The sequence below is a fragment of the Episyrphus balteatus genome, chromosome 2 (genome assembly GCF_945859705.1).
Source record: "Episyrphus balteatus chromosome 2, idEpiBalt1.1, whole genome shotgun sequence".
Lineage (NCBI taxonomy): Eukaryota > Metazoa > Arthropoda > Insecta > Diptera > Syrphidae > Episyrphus > Episyrphus balteatus.
Genome location: NC_079135.1, coordinates 103,584,690 through 103,610,453, shown reverse-complemented (window position 1 = coordinate 103,610,453; position 25,764 = coordinate 103,584,690). Strand labels below are relative to the sequence as shown.

Genomic DNA, 25,764 nt, shown 5'->3' with positions numbered 1-25,764 from the left:
ATTGTAGGTGTTGCCGTTGTTTTCAAAATATTTTTTTTTTTGTTTGAAGTCAGATTGTGAGAAAATTGCATTTATCGCTTAAACGATGGAAGATTGTCTTTTACTTCCATATATGTTTTTTCCTTAAAATACCTAGAGAATCTTTTGCTATCATTTGTTTTATGGAATTTAAGCAAAAAAAAATGGTTTTGTTGAAAAAAAAATTAATTTTAATTTTAAAAAAATAATACGGAAACATCGGTAATTTTTAATCTATAGACTTTATAGTATTTTTAATTACCTAGGTTTGAAAAAAAAAAAAAAATCGCCAAAATCAGAGCTGTTCGGCCGGGTTCCCTAATAATTTGCTTTAGTTACTCCACTAAAGAAGAAAAATATAGTTTGTGTAGCTTTTGTGGGATCTTTGTTTGTTTGTCTACAAGCGGTATCAACTTTGCAGGTAGAGGGTACCTCCAGAGCACTTTTGTTCTTAGAATATACCCAAAAATTACCTCCTAAAATGCAACTATCCGGGACACCCTGTATAGTAAAAATCAAAATTGATGAACAAAATTTTAGGTTCAATGATTTATATTGTTTTTGACTCCAAATTTTGAAAAGTATACTTCGTACCCTCTAAAATATGAGTCAAAAAGTTGTATGAGTGAAACAAATTGGCACTATTATGGTAGTACCCTCTGTCGGTTTTGAAACAAACGACGAAGACAGAAATTTACATTCGAATACTTACCTGAAAATGGCCCTATAGGCGATGCCAATTAGGCTTAAGAAATCAAGGGGCACGGTAGTGCCCAGCCAAGTTCTCTAGCAACTTTGGCACTACACCCTTATTTACAGGAAACAACTCCGGCCATTTTCGACCCCCCTCTAACTTCCACACCAAAGATGCTAGAAATTTCAAACTCGCTACATTTGTTGAGCTGGTCAAAACCAAACACCTCGCAAGATTTCAGCCTCCTACAATGAGTAGTTTCTGAGATATAGGGCTTTAAAATCGCAAAAACCGTAACTGACTCACTGACTCACTGATTCACAGACTCACTGACAGATCATCAAAATTATGGAGAACTTCCCGATATCGTAGAAACTTGAAATTTTACACGGTGATAGGACTTGTGGTGTATACAAAGGAAAAAATCGAAAACTTGAGATTTTCAATTCAGGGGGCGTGGCATCCGCCCATTTCCGCTGAATTTTCATAAAATATTATAGAGCACTTCTGATTATCGTAGAATCTTGAAATTTGGTAGAATGGTAGAGCTGGTAGTTTATACAAAGGAAAAAATTTTTAATCTGAGAATTTTAGCCAGGGGGGGCGTGGCAACTGCCTATTTCCGGTGAATTTTCATCAAATATTATAGAGCATTTCTAACTTTCGTAGAACATTAAAATTTGGTAGAATGGTAGACCTGGTAGTTTATACAAAAGAAAAAATTTAAAATTTGACAATTTTAGACAAGGGTCGTGGTAACCACCCATTTTTTCTGAGCAATACCTTGCAAAAAGTAGTGAAATCACAACAAAAACACTACTGTTAAAAAAAGAGCCAAGTTCTCCTATGTTGAAGTTATGCTAGCACAAAAAATACTGAAATGTAAAAGTGTACCAAGTTCTAAAGCTTGGCTTTAAATTTGTATACATAAAATGTTGATTGTTTACTTGGCAATTTTTGAAATAGCTTTAAAAATCGGTAATTTAAAAAAAAAATTGTCAAGGGAACAATCGACATTTTATTTATACAAATTTAAAGCCAAGCTTTAGAACTTGGTACAGTTTTACATTTCAGTACTTTTTGTGCTAGCATAACTTCAACATAGGAGAACTTGGCTCTTTTTTTAACAGTAATGTTTTTGTTGTGATTAATATTACAAAATGTTATTATATAAAGAAATAAACAAGCCATTAAAACTAACTAAAAACCTCAAAAGTCAAGAAAAATCTCATGTCTGCAATTCGCGATTTTCAAAGTTGAACCGAGAGATGAAGATTCAAAACTTCAATGAAGAATTGAAATATTTGACATAAAGTAAAATCCAAATTTTTTTTGAATTGGTTTAAACTGAAATATAAACAAAATTTTTATATTTCGCAAACATAAAAATTTCGAAAAAAGGCTGATTTAATTTTTGTACATAAATAAAAAGCAACTATAAGCAACTGAACAATTAAAACAAGAACACTTATGACCTGCTTTTAAATGTTATATTATTTTTAACATACATCATTAAAATTTTTAAATTATAATTAATAATTATTAATTAATTTAATAATTATATTCGTGCATAATGTTTCCACTCAAATATTTATTATTTTTATCCTTTTTTTCCCCCATTTAAAGGACTATTCAATCCACTTGAGGGGCAGTGGACTTTGCGTGATTAATTTAATGGATGACATGCATGAGTACATGCGAGGACTTTTTGTGCTAATGTAAGTGTTGTTATGTATGTAAATATGTATATCTATAGTAAATTTATAAAAAAGCAAAAACAAGAGTACACTTTTACTCTTTATTTTGTCGAAAAAGTGTTAATTTTTGAAGTTATACTTCTTATGGGAGGGTGAGTATGAAAATTTACTTTTTGACAAAAATGTCAAAGGGATTATGACGCGATCACCCTGGGTAGCAGGGATGTCGTTTCACCTTAAGAGTAGGCAGTACTTTAGTATTTAAAAATGCAGTACGCCGCAGTACGGCAAACATAAAACACACAACACGTTGCAAGTAACATGTTTCATGTGGCAAGTTGCATGTGGAGAGTTGTATGTTGCAAGTTGCATGTGGCAAGTTGTATGTGGCAAGTTGCATGTGGCAAGTTTTATGCGGTAAGTTGCATGTGGCAAGTTGTATGTGGCAAGTTGCATGTGGCAAGTTGCATGTGGCAAGTTGTATGCGGCAAGTTGCGTGTGGCAAGTTGCATGTGGCAAGCTGCATGTGGTAAGTTGCCAGGGTTGCAAAAAGCTCACATTTCAGCTCAGCTCACTTTTGAGCTAGGTACCATAGCTCAGCTCATTTGAGGTGAGCTGAAAGTGAGCTGAGCTGAAAGTGAGCGCCCCCAACTTCCAACGCCTATATCTCGGAATTTTGAAGAAAATGAAAAAAAAAAATTTTGATGCCAAATGGTAGCGGGGACTCTAACCTACATTTGGGTACAACTCTCATCCCTGTAGGTCCACGCGTTCTCAAACCGGGAGAACTTAAAAGTAAAAAAAAAAATAGGCACGATTCTGAAAAAATAGGCATGATGTGGCGGTTTAACATGGAAGGCGATTTTTTAAAAATCTGATAATGTGCAAAGCGTATGCCCATGACACAAGCTATCATTTGGCATCAATCCCAAAAATTGCTCTCAAGCGGTTTAGCTTCTAGGAGCGTTCAAAGATTCGGGGATTTTTCGAAAAAAAATTTTACCCCAACTTTCAAAGGCGATTTTCTCGGAATTTTGAAAAAAATCGAAAAACCGGATTATACCACTATCGGGTAGCTGAGAATATAAGCTTTCATATGGCACCACTCCCTGATCCAAGCGTTCAAACGCCTATATCGCGGAATTTTGAAGAAAATGAAAAAAAAAAATTTTGATGCCAAAAGGTAGCGGGGACTCTAACCTACATTTGGGTACATTTTCCATCCCTGTAGGTCCTCGCGTTCTCAAACCGGGAGAACTTAAAAGTAAAAAAAATTAGGCACGATTCTGATAAAATAGGCATGATGTGGCGGTTTAATATGGAAGGACATTTTTTAAAAATCTGATAATGTGCAAAGCGTAGGCCCATGACACAAGCTATCATTTGGCATCACTCCCAAAAATTGCTCTCAAGCGGTTTAGCTTCTAGGAGCGTTCAAAGATTCAGGGATTTTTCGAAAAAAAATTTTACCCCAACTTTCAAAGGCGATTTTCTCGGAATTTTGAAAAAAATCGAAAAACCAGATTATAACACTATCGGGTAGCTGAGAATATAAGCTTTCATATGGCACCACTCCCCTGTCTCTAGATCAAAGCGTTTAGCTCCCAGAAGTTTTTTCGCGCCCCCAACTTCCAACGCCTATATCGTGGAATTTTGAAGAAAATGAAAATAAAATTTTTGATGCCAAAAGGTAGCGGGGACTCTAACCTACATTTGGGTACAACTCCCATCCCTGTAGGTCCAGGCGTTCTCAAACCGGGAGAACTTAAAAGTAAAAAAAAAATAATCACGATTCTGAAAAAAAGGCATGATGTGGCGATTTTTAAAAAATCTGATAATGTGCAAAGCGTAGGCCCATGACACAAGCTATCATTTGGCATCACTCCCCAAAAATTGCTCTCAAGCGGTTTAACTTCCAGGAGCGTTCAAAGATTCGGGGATTTTTCGAAAAAAAAAAAAAAATTATCCAAACTTTCAAACGCGATTTTCTCTGAATTTTGAAAAAAGTCAGCTCAAATGAGCTGAGCTATGGTACATAGCTCAAAAGTGAGCTAGCTCAAAATTTGAGCTGGGCTGTGAACTGAGCTCAGCTAACTTTTGAGCTTTGTAGCAACTCTGCAAGTTCCATATTGCTACGTACGGTCTGAACCGCACAACATAAGTAAATTTCACAGAATAAATTGAAAACTACATGGACTCAAGGAGGATGAAAGAATTAATTTATTGTTCACTTGATAAAAATGTAAAAAAACTTAGTGTGGATTAATTACTTCATAATAGAAATTAAAAATATCAAATGAAATTCATTTACATTATACTGAATGAGAAGTATAACTTCCGTCGCGTTTACATGTGTACACACATTTTTTTTTTTTTCTGCGGGTTGATATTTTTATTTCATGTTTTATTCTATATTTTCAAAAAGTTATTATTTGTTTTTGTTTTAATTTTTTTTGGTGTGAATATATGGAAGCTGTGTAAACATCAAACACTCCATAGTGAGAGTCAATATGAAAATAAGAGAAGTTAATTGAATTTATGTGTTAAAGAGCAGTATGGTAGAGCAGGGATAGTTGAACCACGTGAAATTCTCAGAAATTTAAGTTCATACAAGAGCGTAATCCATAAAATCCCCGCACCATGGAACGAGGAAAAAAATATACTATGTGCTGTGCTTATTTTGCACATTTGAGAGTGGAAATCATACAAAATAAGCTAGCCTCTTTATTGAATGAATGCGGAGGAACAAAACATATCCGTTATACTCTTCTTACACTGTTTTTTTTTTTTTGGCCAATCGTGGAAATTTCATTTATCGGTTTTTTTTCGTACTCAACGGCCAAGGTCTAGTTAACCTAGTTGAGATTTTAAATAAAATTAATTAAATTTTATCAAAACTGTACATATGACCAAGAACAGTGCAGTGGTAGGTACCCTCTTCTGTAATTTTTTTTTAAATCTTTTTTTTCCGTATATAACTTTTTTTTTCAAATTGAACTTTTCCCACAATCACCGAATCAATTGGTATTTTCTGTTTTGTTTAAAATGAAATTGAGAACCAATTAAAAACGATAAATGTACCTACCTATTGATAGTACAATAAAATTGATTTTTTTTTACTATGGCTTGGCTTTTGATTTTGAAAAAGCAACGTTTTTCTCGTTTTTCAAGGGTCGCGGTCGTGTCTGCTGATAGGATTATTATTTCATTTATATTTTTATGATATTTGTTTACCTTTTTTTTCTTCTTTTTTTTATGGAAATAACAACCTACATCCTTAATTTCCGCATTGGTTTTTTGTTTAAAAATAAAACAAACCACAAAATACATTCTTTTCTTATAGGTATTGTGGACCAACAATTCTTTTGGCATATTTGTATATAAGAACTTCGCAGGAATTAAGGCCTCCAGATGGACCATTTGCTATAATGATGTTTGAACATCGAGCAGATTTACGTTATCGCCAGAGGTAAGTTTATTTTGTTTTAACATTTTTTAAAACTTTGATAACACTGGTCAACAAGGTTTTTGCCACAACAACCAAAATATACTTTTCTAGTAGTTTTTTATGTGCTGAACTCGAATCTTAAAATTAGAAAATTGTTATTGGCCTCCGTTTTTTAAATATTACCGTTAGAAAATGTCAAAAAAACGTCATTTTGGCTGCTTTCGAGGTTATGTTTTTATGTGGGGTAATACATTATGAATTATTTTGTAACGTTGGCTTTAAGAACTGATTTTATTCTTTCAAAAAATGTTTAAATCTTTCCGATATCTCTTTTACTGCCCGAGATATTTAAAAATTAAATAGCGGTCTTTGAATCAGAAACAACACTGGCCAACCAAATTAAACTTGAATTTTTGAAAGTAGAATATCAGTTCTTATAATAACCGTTACTAATTTGTCTATAATGAATTACCCCACATAAAAACAGAACCTCGAAAACAGCCAAAATGACGTTTTTTAGCATTATCTAACGGTAATATTTCAAAAACGGAGGCCAATCAAATTCTTCTGACTTCAGATTTGGATTCAGCACTCCAAAAAATACTAGAAAAGTATATTTTGGTTCTTGTGGCAAAAAAAAGTCAAATTTTGTTGACCAGTGTAATTTTATCATAAAATTATTTAGCTAAGAGAAAAATACAAGTTTGTATTTTTCGAAATCTTGTTTTAAGAACTTTCTCTTCTTAAAAAATTTCCTTTCGATTTTTATTTAAAAAAAAACTGGATGTATGTACCATGTACGTATGTACTTACTACCCGTCAAGTCGTCAGATTTACCATTCTGAAAACTTAAATTATTTTTGAAAGGAAAATCATGTTTTAATATATTTTAACAACACCTTTTTAGTTGTGATAGATAAATTTTACAATTTTCTATAAAAAAGGGTTGTCGCTAAGGCAGGGCTCAGGGTTGCCATGTGTTGAGAATTATTTCTCTTGTCTTTAACAAGTTTGAATGTTATTTCATGAATATTGACAAAGGGTTGCTTAAAAAAATTTAACGCTTCTTAGGGTTGCCACCATTTTAATATATTTTGATTAACAGGTGGTCTCAAGATGACTGTATGAAGTTGGCACCCCCAAATACCTACCATTTTTTTTTTATTTTTTAAAACCTGCCTGGTTCGATTGCCCAAGGTAAGCCCAACTTTTATAGAAGAATTAATTTTTACTCGTCACACAAAAAAAAGTACGCATACGCCACAGTGACCTTTTTTTTAAATTTATAATTAAGAAAAATTAAATCCACTAGTGTTTGCATTGTGTCTCAAATGTTATTTATTTTATGGTTGATTGTAGTCCATATAACATTCCTATTAACAAGCTTAAGTTGATTTGTTTCATTTCACCTTAAAAACCACTACATAGAAATATTTTTTTCAAGTGTAAAAATTTATTAATATTTTGGTTTGCCATATAAGCACCTAGAAAAAGTACATGCTGAGTAAAATTTACCCAAACATTTTTTTAAAAGCAACAATTAAAATAAAATGGTGTGAAGTGATTTCTTTTTCAGTACACGAATAGAACTTTTTAGACCTTTCTGAACTAATTGGTAATTCATACAAATTATATCACTTTTTTTGTCAGCCCACCCTTAGTTAAAAAATTATAACAAAATTAAATTTTAAATGCCAATTTTTGGGGCAATCCATATTTCCAATAAATCCAATTTTTTGGCTCGCATGGTTTTTGAGTTACCTATTGACTTTCTTCTAAAATAAGTCTGAAATTATAGTAACTTTTTAAGAGCTTTTAAACTGAATGAACTTCGTTTTGATAGTTACAATTGTTTTTTTTTTTTTTTTAATTCGAAAATCCACTAAAATTAGACCGAAATTAAGCGGACCATAATAAAAAAAGTTTTATTTTTGTATATCATAAATTCTAGCTTAAAAAAATCTAATTTGCTGTGCAAAAATTAATTTTTTATATTACTGTAAGTAATTTTGAATTAAAAAAGTGCACTTCCAGTTTGAAATTTTGAATTAAACCTTATTTGAAAAAAATTTGTGCCAGTAGCTTTAAAAATAAATGGTAAAAGCTCCATTTTAAAAATATTAAAGGTTTGTTTTGAAAAGCTATAAGTGGGAAGAAATTGTTTTCATTACCTTTAAGTGCCAGCTTTATAATCTATTGTGATTTAGCAAAGAAAAATGTTTCAATCAAATTTTTAATTTAATTTACTATTACTTTATGGTCGTTGGTTGATTATTTGCTTTTTGAGATAAAAAAGAAATAACTATGCTTTATCCATAATATCAAATTTTCCACCTCCATAAAATTTTTACATACGTTCATAACACCTTTCTCCGATTGTACATTTTTTCCAAATTATTTCCATAAATATTTCTTGCAAAAACATTAGGGTAAGGTGGTATAAGAGTGCGCATTTTAGACAAAATACCATATAAAACAATAACAAAAAGAATTTAACTACTTATTTTATATATAGTTTTTAGTTTATAATCAAAGCAACGAAAAAAACTTAAAACTGGTAACAAAAATGTATTAATTCAAAAGTTATAAACAAAATACCACATTAGGAAATTTGCGCACTCTTATACATCCTATTGTGTAAGAGTGCGCGGCTTAGTTTGTAAGAGTGCGCAGCTGCGCACAGGTGTAAGTTCGCACAAAAGTCGCAAATAAAATTGCCTATCTTTAAATAAACAGAGTATTTTTCAACCCATCACTCCTTGCATGAGGAACAATCAATTTAGTCTTTGATTAATGGTTCCGAGAAAATTTCAATATTTCCTAGTTACTCTCATTCGCTTGTTTTTTGTAAAACTTTTATTTGGTTTCTTTTTGGTTGGAATTGCTTTTTCTAGCTGCTGTTTGCTGGTTAATGGACAAATGCCAGTTATTTTGAAGCCTTGGATAGCATTTACTGCTCTTATAACCCGCGCACTCTTATACATCATCATGGTGCGCACTCTTACACGCTCAGACATGTAATCGAAGAATATATATATATTTCACAATGCACTTTATGACCAATCTTACGTGTTCCTCAAATGTTTCTTTTTGTCGACTTTTCAATGTCCCATACTTTGTTTATTGTTATTTTTTGTTGTTAAGCGGAAAATTTAATTTGTTTGGCAAGAAAAATTGGAAAAAAAAGTGCTAAAAAACTTAAACTTAACTAGCACCTCTGCTAACAAACACATTTGCATGAAATTTTGACAGCAGATCAAACTCATTTAGATCTTTCCAAAATAAGTGCATTTAGTCTTATATTCCCTTTCAAACCGTAGAAAATGGCCTTGCGCACTCTTACCAACCGCGCACTCTTATACCATCCTACCCTACGTAAGTAAACAATATTTATGGCATTTTTATTTAAAGTCAAACATGAACAAAATAAAATACGCCAGACCAGGGCCCTATTTCACCAACTTACAAATTTGTAATTACAAGTAATTTTCACAATATTTGTGAAAAAATCGATTAATTTTGTTTCACCAGTTTCTTGTGATCACAAAATTGTACTTGTAATCTACAATTTTAAATTTGTGAAAAAATCCATTTTCTGTTTCACCAAAACTTGTATTTTACAAGTAACAAATTTGTAAGCTTTTAAGTTTCTTGTGGGTTTCTGTTTCACCAAAAAAAAAAAGTTACAAGTTTGTATTTATTTGTGAAAATTTTCTACAAGAGTCAAGACGTATGTCATTTTTGATACAAGTTTGTAAAAACCGTATTTAGAGTGATAAAAGTGTTTAAAATGGCCTTATGCCGAATACCATTATTATTATTTTAAGAAAAGCTATGTTATTATTATTCAGGGTTGTAAAAATGCATTTGAAATTAAAAAAAAATCATATATTGCAAGTAAAAAAAATTTCATAATGAAAAAAAAAATTGCATTAAAAAAATTTTTATTGCAACTGAAAAATATTTGCATTAAAAAAAATATTTATTGCAAATAAAAAAATTAGCTTTAAAAAAAAATGTTATTGCAACTGAAAAATATTTGCATCGAAAATAATATTTTTATTGCAAATAAATATATTTTGCATTACAAAAAAATTATATTACAAATAAAACATTTTGTGCATTAAAAAAAAATGAATGCAAAATGTGTGTATCAAAAATTTTTTTTAATATTCATCGAATCCCTTACAGTTTTGACTTTTTTGAAATAACTAATGTAGGGTAGAAGGGGGAGCATTTGCCAGTGGGGTGCCTTTGCCAGTCCAGGTTTTTTTTCCAAACCAACAGAATATTAAATACCGAAAAATCATTTTCTGTTGCACATTTATGATTGAAAACTTTCCACAAAGTTTGACAGCTTTTGGCTGGACACGAAATAAATTAGACGCTTGTGTTTTTTTTTATTAGTTTTTTAATGTTGAAAACGTCGTAAATTTTTAATATTTGTCTTGTTAAATTACTTTTTTATACAAATATCTTTTGAAAATTATGTGTACTATGCTGTGTACAAGTGATTTTTTTATTGTTTAACTTATAAAAAAGTTATAAGTGAATTTTTGAAAGATTAGCTTGTGGGGTGCATTTGCCATTTGTTTTTGGGTAGGTTTTGCTCTGGCAAATGTACCCCATGGGGTACATTTGCCAGAAGCTTCCTCAAAAGAGGATGACAGAATCCTTAAAAATCAATCCCTTCTTCGTACTTTCAGCTAAAAAGAAGTTTTGTTTATGATTATTGGTTTTATTTGTATTAACTTTTATATTTAGGTAACTGGCAATCCCTCCCCACCCCCGTGGCAAAGCCTCCCACCTGGGGAGGCTTTGCCACATCACTTTTCGTTTTTTTTTGAATAAATTATTAAAAATATAAATAATTAATATATCAAGATGAAAAAAATATTTAAGTGAAGATGATAAAGTCAATAATAATATCAGATATAAAAAAATTAAAAGAAACGTAAAAACTTTGCGTTATATCAATTTTCCTAAATCCTGGCAAATCCTCCCCCTTTTACCCTAGGTATGGTCAGATACCCATTGTAAGGGTAATGAAAACATCACAAAATATCTGTTTAAAAATTTTTCCTGATCGCTATAACCTGCCTCCTAAGTATGAAAAATTCGTTCTCTTTTGATCAAAGAGGCTTGTTTTTATTTCTCATATTTGTAGTTCTTCATTCCTTAAATTATTTTATTAATATTCCTCACTATTTACAATATTATTATTTTACCTTTTGTTTTACTTCTATAAATCCATGGATGTCATTATAAAATAATCCAGCAATACAAAAACCTTAATACATATATATTTACAATTTTGTTTTTCATTTAAAAAATGTTCTTATTTGATTAAACTACTAAGATATGACAGTATTAGTTATTTGACAATTTTCCGTTTAAAATAGGGTTGCCAAATAAGAGCTCAAGTTTTAAAAATGGCAATCCTATTTTTTCATATTCATTATCAACTTAGTTTTCATTTGAAACCAATTTTAACCTCTGTCGTTATGAGTTAAGTAACTCAACGGTCACCGCTAAGACTAAATCGAGCTTTACAAGTTTGTGAGATAAACTTGTTGTTTACAAGAAAAAAATATATTTGGTGAAACGATAATTCTACAAAATTGTGGTTTTCAAAAGTTAGTTGTAATTTTTTTTTCGATAATTACAAATTTGTGAATTACTTATTTGTACTTTGTGAAACAGAATTCCATTGTACAAATTTGTACTTGTGATCTACAAGTTACAAATTTGTGCTTGTAACTTGTAGTTGGTGAAATAGGGCCCAGAAATTTCCCATGGAAAAATCACTTTTACCTCTTTTTAAATTTATTTTTTATTTTTGTTTTTGTATTTGCTCAAGGCATGTTCAAAAACCGGAAGACATGAAGTTAAAAATACACTAATTTTATTGAAAAGGCGGTATGTTTGTTTACTTTGTTTGGTGTTATTATCTTTTTAACTTGTTATTATATTTTTGTTAATTAAAAATTATCAAGTCTATTAAGCATTTTAAGGAAATTATGGGTAACTTTCTGTTAACTGTCATGGTTATTTAATTTTTTAATGAATTCAATTTAATTCAACGTTAATGTTTAATTATTTGAACCCTATTTTTCGCAGTTAATTTAATTTCTTTTGAAATTGAAATTGTTGACGTAACTGACACACAAATTAATGGCTTTTCGAAAAATTGAAATTATTTTAAGGAATATCGACAATCTATGTATGAATTGTCCATAAAGAGGTCCTTACAACGCGAAATTTTTTGTTGTTTAACTTATTTTTTAATTTAATTTATTTTGGGGTTATATTGCTGTAATAAAGTATTTTCATAGTCTTTGCACATCAAAAAAAAAAAAATAGCTCAGAACCTTTGCCTCTAGAGGGCGCTATAATCAATTTTATGTGACATTTGTTAGCTTATTTTAAGAGGACAAGCAAAAAGCTTCCAATGATATATCATTTGTCAAATTACGATGAGTAGTTAAGAAGCTTTGTTGGAACATATGAACATACATCCACATAAATTAAATACGTAATACTCCTTTTTGCTTTGCCGAAGGTAAAAATCTCATGAAAAGGTTTCCATTTGAACTTGCATTAAATTACTTTCAAGCTCAACTGATTTTCAAACAAATTTTTTTATCCTTTTTTATATATATAAAAAAAAAAAATAAAAAAAACAGACAAATTATGACACATTCATTTTTATATCTTGAGAGAGAGGTATCTCCCCACTAAATTATTTACAAAAATTGATTTCACCTATGGGAAATTCTGACAACTGACAAGGGTTGGAAATAACGCAATAACAAGGTAATAATTTATAAATTGTAATTTTGAACGTTATCTTTGTACAAACAAGTACAGCAAAAGGTGTCCTTATTTATTTTTTTTTTCTTTTTTTTGTTGTTCAAAGAGTGATTACTTTGACAGTCTGTCTGATGGCTTGAATATAGGTGGGTTATATAGTTAGAGTAACATAACAGACATTTAATCAGTTCTTGCACGAAGCTTTTATTCATTTAATATGATAATATGTAGATATAGAGAACTAAAAAAAGACTGTTGCTATACATGTATTTAAAGGGCCATTCCTTAAAGTAACATGTGTATAGAATAAAAGAGAGAAAGGACAAAGAAGAAAAATAATTGACAAAATAAACTTACAGGTTATTCTCGTGTCCTTCATTATTCATACATATGTAAGAAATAAAGAGTCCTTTATGGTATTAATCTTGTCTGTAATGGAGTTTGTTTAAGGCTTATCTACAAAATAAACTGGTAGCAGCCTGAAACTTAATTATTTTTTCTTTACTTCATAACAAATTTTATCTTTAAAAAACACAGTAAGAACTTTTGGAATTTTTATAATAAAAGGGTGAACATTGAACAATGAACAAAATAAGAACACATGTAAGCAACATTTCGAAAGCCCTTTGACACTTTTCCAAATATGTGTGGGGTACGTCTTATATCCTTCGAATATAAGTTTGATGGAAAATCTGTTCTTTTTGAAAAACAACCACGTACCTACTGATTTTATAAGTTTTTCAAGTTCTTTTGACCCATAAATCACAAAAACAATTTCAAAATTTCTCGTAAACCACGTAGCCGATTTCGAATAATTAATTACCTAAAAATTCTACGAAATTTTCCAAAAACACATTTTTTGGTTTTTGAAAAATAATTAAATTTATTTTCTTTTCTGAAAATTCTTTTTTCGAAATTTCATTTTTATTTGTTGAATAACATACCTATTTTTCGACAACCACCAGATATTATATGGAAATAGAAATAGAACACGACCGACTTAGTTCGTACAAGCATGTTCAAAGGAGAGATCCTGAGAACCTTCTGGTACAAGCAAAAAATGCAAAAAATGGAACCATACAGAACCGCCTGTGGGGTTCGCCAATTTGACCTCAGAAATCAGAGTCAATCGATTGATTTTTCGATTCGTAAGTTTTAAATCGCAAAGTCTCTTACACCCAATTGCTGAAACGAAATTAAAAATTTAAGTAGAACATAAAATCTTATTCCCTACTTTTTCCTCTGCGAAAACTGTCAAATAAGTTTTTATGTAGAACTTAAATCCTTTCAGCAAACAGATCTTAGCTGATCACTCCGTTCTGAAAATGTTCAATGGTGAAAAGGTGTCTTGGGTTGGGATTCAATGGTTTTGGATTTTGTTTTTAATTTTTACCTGTACAATCTCTCTTTTATTAACAATTTTGAGGAGTTATTTTATAAAAAAGCTAGTACATGTGACCTGAGAGTGCAGTTAATTTTTTTAGTTATTGGAAAATTTCAGTGTCAACTGGTCACTGTGGCGTATGTGAAACATTTAAAAAAATTTTTTTTTTGTTGATTAAGAAAATGTGTCTTTTTACTTAAAAAATAGTTGACCCATGTGAATCACTCACTACCTATTTATTTATTTTGTTTGGCCCAATTTGTTCACTCTCCATTTAATTTAAAATCTGCTTTGCAAACGGAAAATTTTAAAATCTCTAAATAAAATAGAGAGTCAATAAGTTGGGCCTTAGTTTATTTTAATTGTTTATAGTATCAAAATACCAAAATTTCACTGTACTAAAATGAACATTGTTGAATCCATTTCCAAAAGTTATTTCTGGAATTTTTAACTTAGATTGGCATTTAATTTCTAGGACAGTAAATGTCGTATAAAAACGGCAAAAATTTCAAATAAAAGTTTTTGTTTTAAACACAGATTTTTTAATGCAATATTTCAAAATAATTAAAATCCAATAAAACTGCATCAAAAATTGTGCGATAGGAGGTGTACTTTAAGAATAATAAAATAAAATGTAAAAGCAAAAACTAAAAAACAGCCAATAAATAATTTAAAAAATCGAAATCGAAAAAAAAATAATTTTTTATATGTATATACAAATTTTCTAACATTTTTAAAAGTAAAAGTTGTTATGCCATTTTAAGGAAATAAATAATTTATACATAAAAACTTAATTTAAAAATTTTGTTACAACCCGTTTCCAAAAAATTGATTTTTCAATCAAAAATTTTGAAATATTTTTTTTTAAATCCAAAAATGTGTTTTTTTTTTGAAAAATTTAAATTTTCTTCAAATAATGAATATTTATACGTTTCTGTATAAAAATTTTGGTAAAAATCTGTTTTGTCGTTTACGAGAAATTCATAAATCAAAATAACCGTTCTATGGGAGGTACCGTTAATAACGGTACAAAAAATATATTTTTTATTTCCAATGGAAGCTTTTACATGCTTCACTACACACAAAAATTTGAATCAAAATCGTTGGAGCCGTTTTTGAAAAAAATTAGCTTATCTATTTCCGTTATATGACAGGTACCGTTAGTTTTGGTCCTAAAAAAAAAATTTCAATTCTTCCTCTAGGTAATTACCCACAACTGTTAACTACCAAGTTTGAAGGAAATCGCTCCATTAGTTTAGACGGTACCTCGAGGTACACACAGACGGACAGACAGACAGAATTGCCGGACTCACTTTTTTGGCATTCTCCATCATCGTAATGTCATGTAAAATTGTTATCTCGAATTCGATTTTTTTACGAATTTTGCCCTATAGTACCTATATCGCTAGTAAAAATTGAGAGAATAGAGATCCCAAATTAAATTTTTTAAATTAAAATTTTTTCGTCAACTCCACCTTAGTTCAAAATCTTGAGTATAGGTACCTATACAACTTACATTGAATTTTTTAAGTGATTTCCCAAATGTAGCTAACCCAGTCATGATCCCCACTTTTATCGTCAATCCATACTCTCTGCAAAAGAGATGACAGAAACCACTTAGACTTTTACTGAGGTCTGAAGAACTTTGTTTTTTCTAAGAATCTTTCCATCTTTACTCTTTTTCTCAATTATTCGTGGTAATACCAAGCAATTCTATCGTCTTTTTTAGTGATGTGTGTCATTCTGTCAATTTGTCAGTCTGTTAAAATTTGGTAAAAAAAAAGAGTTAAAATTACCAAAACACAAAATCCAGACATCCTATTAGGTATGTAATATGCCAAAATCCTGAAAAACAAAACCCAATTTTATTCCCCGTTCAAATGTGAAATTGATGGTAATACAATTTTTAAAATTCCCTTTTTTTTCTTTATTCTATTTTCAACTCTTAGAATTAGAAATTACTCATTTTCCCAAGGTTATGTAACTTCAATGATTGAGGTTGATTGACATTAAAACCTTTTTACCTGATGACTTAAGCAACTCAGAGTCTTCAACGGGTTTTCCTTTGAACTTATACAAATCATGTGGAACTTATTTCCAATTTAAATATTTTATTAGATAATTTGAAAAAAAAAAGCAAAAAATAGAATAAATTCATGCATATTTTATGATTAATTTTCTTTCACTTGGATAAAAGTTTAATCTTTTTTTTCTTTGTAATTGTAGAAACTCATCAACGTCATCAGTGGAACGTACTCCTGGTCGAACTAATACAACTGCACCAAGACCATTGGATATTAAAAGTTCAGCAGCAACGAGGCAATATGACTTGTATAATGCTGAAATGGATATTTGTCGGGAGAAGAGAAAACAAAGGAATCTCGGTTCGATGGCAGCAACACAAGTTGTTTGCTTGTGCCCACTTATGATCCTTCGGCTAGCACGAATGGTGATGGTTGAAACGTATGAGAATGCTAAGCATTTCGATATCACCTTTTTGATGTTTGTGTGGATTGCGTTTTTGCCAACGGTAATATTTCCAGGAATCTATGCATCACAGATTCTACCGAGGTAAGCATAAGGTCCTGCATATTAATTTATTATTCGTTCGGTTCTACGCTTTATTTTGTCTAGGACGTGATTTATTTTTTTTTTTCTATTTTTCCTTTTGTAGTCTATGCTCAGTTCGTAGATATAAATAACATCAGACGGAATATCAATTAAATCTTATTTCGAGTTGAATCGTAGGTCAATATAAATGAATGTGTTAAGTCTTTAGGAATAACGAGGTTCTTATACAAGCATTAAAGCATTAAAGGGTATTTAAGTATTGAGAGTCGTTTCGAGAATGATAACTAGGACAACAGCTGACTCCAATTTTACGGAAATGAAATCTTCCATTTGGTATTGGGATTTATGTAAATTAGCATTACCTAATAAATCAATGTATATTGTATAGATATTCACATTGAATATGGAGCAATAGGTACATATAAAAATTTAAAACAATTTTGTTCATACAGAGTTAACTCATAAAAATTGATATCAAAAGAAAAAGACATGAAAAACTTACCCACATTTATTCCCAATATAAATTATTATAAATATAAATATTTAAAAACATTGACAGTTGCTTGCTCTACTTTAATAAGACTGTTATCTAATTCCATGGGATATTCAAATATTATGTACTCAATAAATGAAGAAAAAAAAGAAAAAAATATTTTCAAAGTTTTAAGTCTCCATCAAAATGCCCAGTGCTGATTTAATTTCAAACATTTTCTACAAAGTACGCATAAATTACATCTTCTATTCATAGAAAAAATTAAAAAACTGAGAAATTTTTTTTTAGAATAGCAGGAACAATTTTTTCCTAATATTTATTTTTATTTTTTTAAAGATTTAAATAAGCAAGTTAAAAAACCATCAATATACGAAATAATTTTTTAGTGCACTCTATCTGCAAAGTTGATACCATTGAGCGATGAATTAAGAAAACTCTCACAAATTTATTTTCAAATAATGAAACTAATTTTTTTATTCCCGACCTTTTTAGAATAAAACCAAAAAACACATTTTTTTAAAGATTTTTACTGGTGCTTTTTCCCAGATTTATGAGGTTTCTCTTAAAATTTCTAACACAGAGAAATGATCATTAACATGAGTAAAGGTAATCATCGCTTTGCTGATAGAAAAAAAATTCTTAGAATATAACCAAAAATGATCTCTTAAATTTTCCTCATCTTATTTCGGGACACGCTGTATTTCGATATTTTGTAAGAATATATTGCAAATTAAATCGGCACTGGTAAGCGATAGAGATTTAAAACTTTACTAGTTTCTTTTTTTTTTTATTTATCGAGAAACGTATTTAAATTCAATGCATTTTAATTCAACAGCTAACTTGGTTAGATACAAAAAAATCAGTTCCAAAAATTAGGTGGTAGAAAAGTCAAAAACTTTTACATTAATTAACTTAGCTTGTTAACGGTTTGGCGAAACACTTTGAAAATTGGTGCCTAGATGAACTCTTTGTAAGATTAACTTCAAGTCGGAAAAAATTTAAAGAAAAACATTACAAGCTTTTATTGTTCCAAAAACGCAAACCTGACTGATTCAAAAAAAATTTTTTTTTGTTCAAAGCATTGTTGAAAATATTGTTGGAAATGACGAAAAAAAAATACTGTAAAAGTTTCAGCCCTTAATGTTAACATTTAGTACCGCCGCATCGCAAATTTCTATTTCCCATAGGTACGATTTGTATGGGAAAGATTGTGTATAGAATTTTTTATCTTTTCAATCAAAGAGAAATTTGCGATGCGGCGGTACTAAATGTTAACATTAAGGGCTGAAACTTTTACAGTATTTTTTTTTCGTCATTTCCAACAATATTTTCAACAATGCTTTGAACAAAAAAAAAGATGTGCAAAAAAGAACCAATCAATTTTTGTTGCACCCACGAAGTCCATAAACCTATTCTACTAAATTAATAAAGTATTTTTACTTGCGATATAGGTACTATTATATCAAGTTATGCATTCGTACAAAAAAAGAAAGTTGAGATAACATTTTTCCATGACATTACGATGGTAGACAATGCCAAAAAAGTGGGTCCCGGAAGTCCGTCTGTCAGTCTGTCTGTCTGTCTGTATAAGGAGCTACAGCCTAAACGGATAGACCGATTAATGTCAAACTTGGTATGTAGCGTTATTTGGCGACTCTCCAGAGGGGTTTTTGGAATTAATTTTTTTGGACCAAAAATAACGGTACTTGTCATATACCGATTTTAGTAAAATTAAAATATCTCGAAAACGGCTCCAACGATTTTGTTTAAAAAATTCAAATGTTAGTTTTAAGCTAAGGTCTATTTTTCAATGAAAATTTTTTTTTTTTTTAATCATTATTAACGGTACCTGCGATAGAACCGTTTTTTTTCAAATCCGATTATCTCTTAAACAATTTATTCGATTTCAACGAAACTTTTTGTGAAAAAGCATTTATACAATTTAAATATAAAACAAAAATAAAATTTCCAAAAAAATAATTTTTGGATTTTTAAAAAAATTTTGAAATTTTTTTTTTTTGAAAAATCAAATTTTCGAAAACGGGTCATGGAATTTTTTTGAAATTTTGTTTTTAGATGTTGATTAGTGATTTCTACAAAATGACATACCAATTTTATTTTAAAACTTTTTTTCCAAAAAATTATTTATAAAAAATTAGTTTTTTAAAAAACGGCTCTAACGATTTTGAAATTTTTTTTTTCTAAAAATGCATGTTAATATATCAATCAAAACTGCATACTTGTTTTGGAGGGCAATTTAATTTCTAATTTTATTTTAATTAAAAAAAAAAAGAATTTTTTTTTTTCCAAATTTCTATATAAAAAGTCTTAAAAATTTAAGCAACTTTAACTCTAAGAGCAAGTTCGTGCGACCCAGTCGTGCATTTTATTTTTTTTATAATATGACCTTGAATGATTTTCAAGAGTGTTTTTCTAGATTAAAAAAAAAGAATATTTGTATACCTATTTGCCTATTTCAAACAAATCGTGCAGAATATGGTTAGAGAAGCGTTTATTTATTTCATTAAAGAGCATTTTTTAATCCTTTTTTTGTTTTAAACTCTCTGTATAGCTATAGTAAGCCATTATTTTTGTCTGCTTCGTTTAAGTTAAATTAATGATCAAAATCATTCCAACATTAGTAACAAGACCCAATTTAATCAAACTATAAAGTTTGTTCAACTTTAAATCGATAATTTCAATTACTATTGCATTTAGGTATCATTCTCTCTCTCTCTCTCTCTCTCTCTTATTGAAACACAAAAAAAAAACAAAAAAAAAAACAAAAACATTACAACTAACAGTTATTTGTATTTCAATCAATTTACAGAAACGAACGAAAACGTCTTCGTGGCTATCTTCGTCTATCTGCCAGACATTTTAGAAAATCACGCCAAGACAGTCAAGAGGAATCGATTGAAAAGGACGACAACACAACAACCACCCAAACAACAACAATTATCCAAAATGGCAGTTGCATTGACAACAATGATGGTGACACCATCATCAAACAAAAACATCATTACAATCGCAGTGACTCGTCAATGATTGAATCCAAGGATACAACGATTGCCAGCAGTGCCGAGGCTATTAAAATAAATGTCATCGGTGGTGGTGGTGGTGGCGCTGGCGATGGTATGAAGAAAACAAACTCCCGCAATAATGGCTTTGCCGGAGGCACCACTGGAATCCATTCGAAGATGGCCAAGTCGGCTAGCAGTCGTAAGGTAAGCAATGGCCTTCGTTTGGCATCATCATCAGCTGCAGGCAGTCGCAAGGGAAAAAATTCAATGGACTCTATTGATAATTCATGTTCCAACATAACGGCAAGCACGTTCTGCAATAACAGCAGCGTGCTCAACGACACCGGAAGTGGCTATGATGGTGAGACTTCATCGATTGTCAGTGGCACGATTGGCACCATCGACAAGGATATTTATTTCCAAAAGAAATGGGAGAGTGTAAATGGGGTATTGCGACGACACAAGGACGCTTCTTTCTCAGATTGTGGCTCGTTCTCACGAATGGATTCGTCAAGTACACTGAACAGGGATTTGGAAATAATCGATTTGTTGGAGCGTGAGCGGAGTATGGACATTCAAGACATGATTGAGAGGGAGAAACGGGACGAGACTATGCGACTGATTAGCGGAAGTGTGAGTGGGGGAAGTGAAAGACGTCGTTTGCCTGATTTGGAAAAGATATGCAAGTCACCAAAGCTTAAATTGGATGCGTATTCCTATGAGAAAGTCACTTCGTCAAGTGCAACGACACCCAAAGATGGTCCCAATGATGTTGGCAAGATTGCCAATGAAGCTTGTGATGAATTTGATTTGGTGAAACCGAGCGATTTCTTTAACGAAGAATACCAACCACCGATTTCTGCACCGATTTCACACTATCACCACACAAGGCGAACCAGTCGAAGGAGTAACCTTTCAAATCGGTCGAAGAGGGACAGTTTCAATTCGCTGAATAATGACCTGATGGCAGGAACTTTTGCTGAATTGGATCCAACTCAACCATTGAATAAAATGTCTGTGATAGAGAGTCGAATGCGTCGGAGTAGTGGCCGGACATCGAGTATTTCGTCGTCGGGACGGAGTTCCCTCAAATCGAGAGACCATCAGCCCCAACATTCGCATCCGGATCTCGATTTCCGAGAGAATATATTTGCGGAACTGTAAGAGGAGTGGTGGTTTTAGTTTTTGAACGAATTTATTTTTAATTTGCGGCTTAAGTTTCACAAAAAAAAAAACAATGGGAAAAAGTCAGGACCAGAATTTTGTATTATTTTATATTTGAATATGAACTTTTCTATAAAAAAAATTCATGGATTTTTTCATCAACGCTTAAGCTTAGTAAATATACATAACGAAAAGAAGTTTTAAGACCTGACGAATATTTTTACACAAAAACAAAAAGAAAATTTACTAAAAAATTAAGGTAAAAAAAAAAAATATTTTTTTACATTTTTCAAAATAACAAAAAAATAAAAATCTATAGCGGTTAACATTTTTTTGTATATGAATAAAAATATGAATATTTGATTGTTCAAAAGAAATATAAAGTTAAATAAATATTATTTAATGTTAATATTTAACTTAAAAAATATTTAAATAAAAATGCGTGTTTCTACTTAAAAAATAAAAAAAAAATATTCAAGCTCTGTTGTTTGTAAATTAAAAAATAAAATAAAATATTAATGTTCATAAAATACATAGTTTGAATTTATATATGATATATGGCAATGTTGTAGAATAATACATATTTATATAATATAATGTTATTTAAGGTGCATAATTTATAATATTGATAAGCTTAACATTTTTTTTACTGTGCCAATAAAATTACAAAAACAAATTTTAAAAATTGTTGCAGTCTTATAAAAACGTATATAAAATTAATAACAAATACATTTAATTAAAAAAAAAATTACAAAGAATTGTTAAAACAGTTTTTTTAAAACTAAACTTACGCTTATAATAATAAATGTCAGTTTATAATACAAAAAAAAAATATTAGATAAATAATTTAAAATAAATAAAAAAGTAAAAAGAATATTCAAAAAAATATAGTTCTTACGAGCCCCAGAATTAATTAAAAAAAAAAACATAAATGTTTTAATATTACTTTCTAAAACAAAACAAAAAAAAAATGTTGGATCAAAATAAAATATGAAAAATTAATAAAAACAAATCTAATTCCGTTTAAATAATAAATCTTAAAAATAATAAAATAGTAGTTTCATTTTGTTATTTTTCAACCAGGGTCTAGTATGAGAAATTTTAAGCATTTCATGGTAAGTATTTGATAATGAAATAAATATGGTAAGTTCTTGAATACAAATAGTTTATGTATACATACCTATATTTGTAGATAAAAAAAAAAAAAAAAAACGACGTAATAAATTATCTGTTAAAATTTTTCATTATTTTACACTTACATTTTAATACAGCCATTCTACGATCTAAATAACAAACAAAGATAGCCAAAAAATATTATGAAGCGACTGGAGAGCACGAACCTGCTGTTAGAGTTAAAATACATACAAATTTCGTTAATTCGAAAAAAAAAATTAAAAAAAAATTACTCGTTCTTCAGACGAAAAAAACTGCTTCGAAAATGAGTTTGAATTATTTTACTACTAAGATTAATTTTTAGAAAAAAAAAACAAAATTGTTACAGTCAGGGGCGTACACTCCCTTGGGGCAAGCGGGGCGACGCCCCGGGGCCCCCGACCGACCTCAGGGCCCCCACTGGAGACAATGCAGAGAAGGAAACTGTTAGCATAAATTGAGTTACGAAGTAAATTAAAATGTATTTGAATCACTTCGGATACAAGGGAGACAAATTATGTCATTCAGTGTAATGTATAATGCATTGGTAGCCACAAAATATATATTGATTTGATAAAAAGGTTACCCCAGGGGCCCTAAAAAAAATAAACTGCTTTTTTAAAAGAAAAATTATAATTTTATCTAAGGGCCCCAAAAAATATTACTTAAAAAATCTTTGCAACCACAAATAATACATTAGTGGCCCCAAAAAAGCAAAAAACAATTTCAAGCCAGGGCCCTGCAGGGGCCCCAAATGCCTTTACTTCAGGACTTTAAAAAAATTAAATAAAAAAAAATAGCTTTTTAAATTAAATTACATTTATTGATGGATTACTAAATATTACTTTAGGAGTCCCAAAAAATATGACTTCGGGGATCCAAAAATATTATATGAAGGGTCCCAAAAAATAATATTTCAGGAACCCCTTTAGTTGAAAGGCAATCAAATATCTATTAGATACTAAGGAGCCCAAAAATATTCATAAAATTTTCTGATGACATGAAAAATATTATTTGAGGATCTTCAAAAGCTATTACTTTAGGGGTTCAAAACAATCAAATGGAAAATTAAATATCAATTTAATGGCCCCAACATAAATACATCAGGGCCCAAAATAAAAACATTACGTTATTGATGGCATTCCGAATATTACATCAGAACAGAGGCCCCAATACCTATTAATTCTTGCCTCCAAAAAAATTATATTATATTAGGGGCCTCTAAGCACTTAATTTTGAGGCCCCAAAAATAATTTTTCAGGGGCCCCAAAAGAAATAAACTATGTTTGATGATGGAAAATCAAATGTGTACACATTACTTCAGAACATAGGCCCCAAGAACTATCAATTCTAAGCTAAAAAATTTTTTTTATTTTTCAGGGGCCCCAAAATAAATTATGTCTGATGATGGAAAATCAAATATGTATTTATTACTTCAGAACAGAGGCCCCAAGAACTATCAATTCTAAGCTAAAAAAAATGTATTTTAGGGGTCTCTAAATATTTAATTTTGGGGGCCCCTAGAACAAGTATTTACTACTTTTATGATAGAAATTTTAAGTAAGTATAGGAAAGTGCATTACGAATATATTAAATGATTAAAATAAACCTAAAAATAAATAAGCCATACAAAAAAAATGTATGGCGTATACGTACTTTTTTGTATCTAAGGAGCCCATAAATATTAAAGGGGCCCCAAAACTTAGTCTTGCCCCGGGGCCCCGACGACTCAACGTACGCCACTGGTTACAGTCATTTTTTTTTTCAAAAAAAAATTAATTTTTATAAATATTTTTTTGGCAAGTAAAAATCATTATTATTTAATCATTATTTGTGCCCTCAATTATGAAAGTGGACTAAGTCACTCCTAAAAATGGCATCAAATCTAACCTAAAAATAATTATTATTTAAAGGGTAAATTTTATTTGAAAGCTAAATTGCAGTAAATTAACTTCATTATTGCTCCTCTAGTGATTTCATAAAAGAAATATAATTAAATCGTTATAAGAAAATTATTATGTAAGTTTTTCTTCAAACAATGCAAAAAGTGACTTAGTCCACTTTCATAATCATGGGCACATTTAAGAAAGTTGTTTTCGAGATTTGATTTTTCAAAGTTTTTTTTTGTTTTTGTTTTTTTTTTTTTTTTTATAAGTAAACTTAGTATGCGACCTACATATATCTTGATTAGTAAATGACCAATCTGAATAAATCAGCAATAAATACCTGAATACTTTTTCGGGGTCACCTTTGAATTGTTGTAAGTCCAAATTTATTTAAGAAATCATTTTTAAAATAACAAAAAAATTATTACTCAAAAAAAAAAAAAAACTTTTGAATACTCGAAGTTTTAAATTTGTTATGCATAGTTTGATTGCACAAAAGTTCAAAGAAAAATCTTTGGATGAGCACATCAAAATCAAATGGTGCTAAAGTTTGATGAAGACTTTTTAACAAATTTTTTAAATGAATCTTTTTTTATTCGCAGTGAACGACTGGTCACACGTTTTTGTACTTGCTCTTGTTAAAACTGCTTTAAATATATTAAAGAATAATTTCCTATTTGAAAAAAGAAAAAAACAATTAAAGAATTGTAAAACAAATAAAACTTGGTTTAAAAATAAAAATTACAAAAATATCAATTTGAACTTTTTAAACATTGAAACGTAGTATGTCATTGGATTGACTTTACACCACAGAATTTTTTAGAGTTTTTCATTTAAATCTTTGGAAATACTTTTTTAAAAATATTTTTTTTTTATAAATAAAAACTTTCAACCATTAAAAATAAAATGCACGACTGGGGTCGCACGTACTTGCTCTTGCAGTTTAAAACACTTTTATGTTAGTTTACTTGTAGATTTTAAGAGCTGCCTCTATATAAAGTTAAAAAAATTTGTTGATGTTGGGGAAAAGCCGACATTTAGGGCAAAATTTTGAAAAATTTGTATCGGAGGTACACTTTCTAAGCGAGATATAAAAAACAAAAAAAAACCAACTTTCAGAATTCCATAAAAATCATCTGTACCAAATTTGAAGAAAATCCGTCCACCCGTTTAGGCTGTGGAAATTTGTACAGATGGACGTATAGACGCACAGACGCACGGACGGAATTGCGAGACCTACTTTTTTGGAATTCTCCATTATCGTAATGTTGGTTTTGATTAAAACGTCAAATTTTTTTTTCGACACGAAACCAATTCGTGCCCTATAGAGCAAGTAAAAAAATAATTGGTATGTCATTCTTAAGAAATTATTATTTGACAGTTGACACTAAAAACAAAATTTCATGAAAATTCACAAGGCC

The 25,764-nt window shown here is 30.0% G+C and overlaps 1 protein-coding gene across 2 annotated transcripts in view; it reads left to right on the top strand.

The window, feature by feature from the left end:
- LOC129908148 (uncharacterized) overlaps positions 1 to 21,528 on the top strand; it is a 158,036-nt gene extending 136,508 nt beyond the window's left edge. For both annotated transcript variants that reach the window (XM_055984469.1, XM_055984468.1), the window contains exons 5-8: positions 2,339 to 2,430; positions 5,753 to 5,878; positions 16,281 to 16,625; positions 19,949 to 21,528. In XM_055984469.1, the coding sequence (XP_055840444.1) occupies positions 2,339 to 2,430; positions 5,753 to 5,878; positions 16,281 to 16,625; positions 19,949 to 21,305 (1,920 nt within the window). In that variant the 3' untranslated portion in view covers positions 21,306 to 21,528. The remainder of the gene's footprint in view (positions 1 to 2,338; positions 2,431 to 5,752; positions 5,879 to 16,280; positions 16,626 to 19,948) is intronic.
- Positions 21,529 to 25,764: the final 4,236 nt, after the last annotated feature.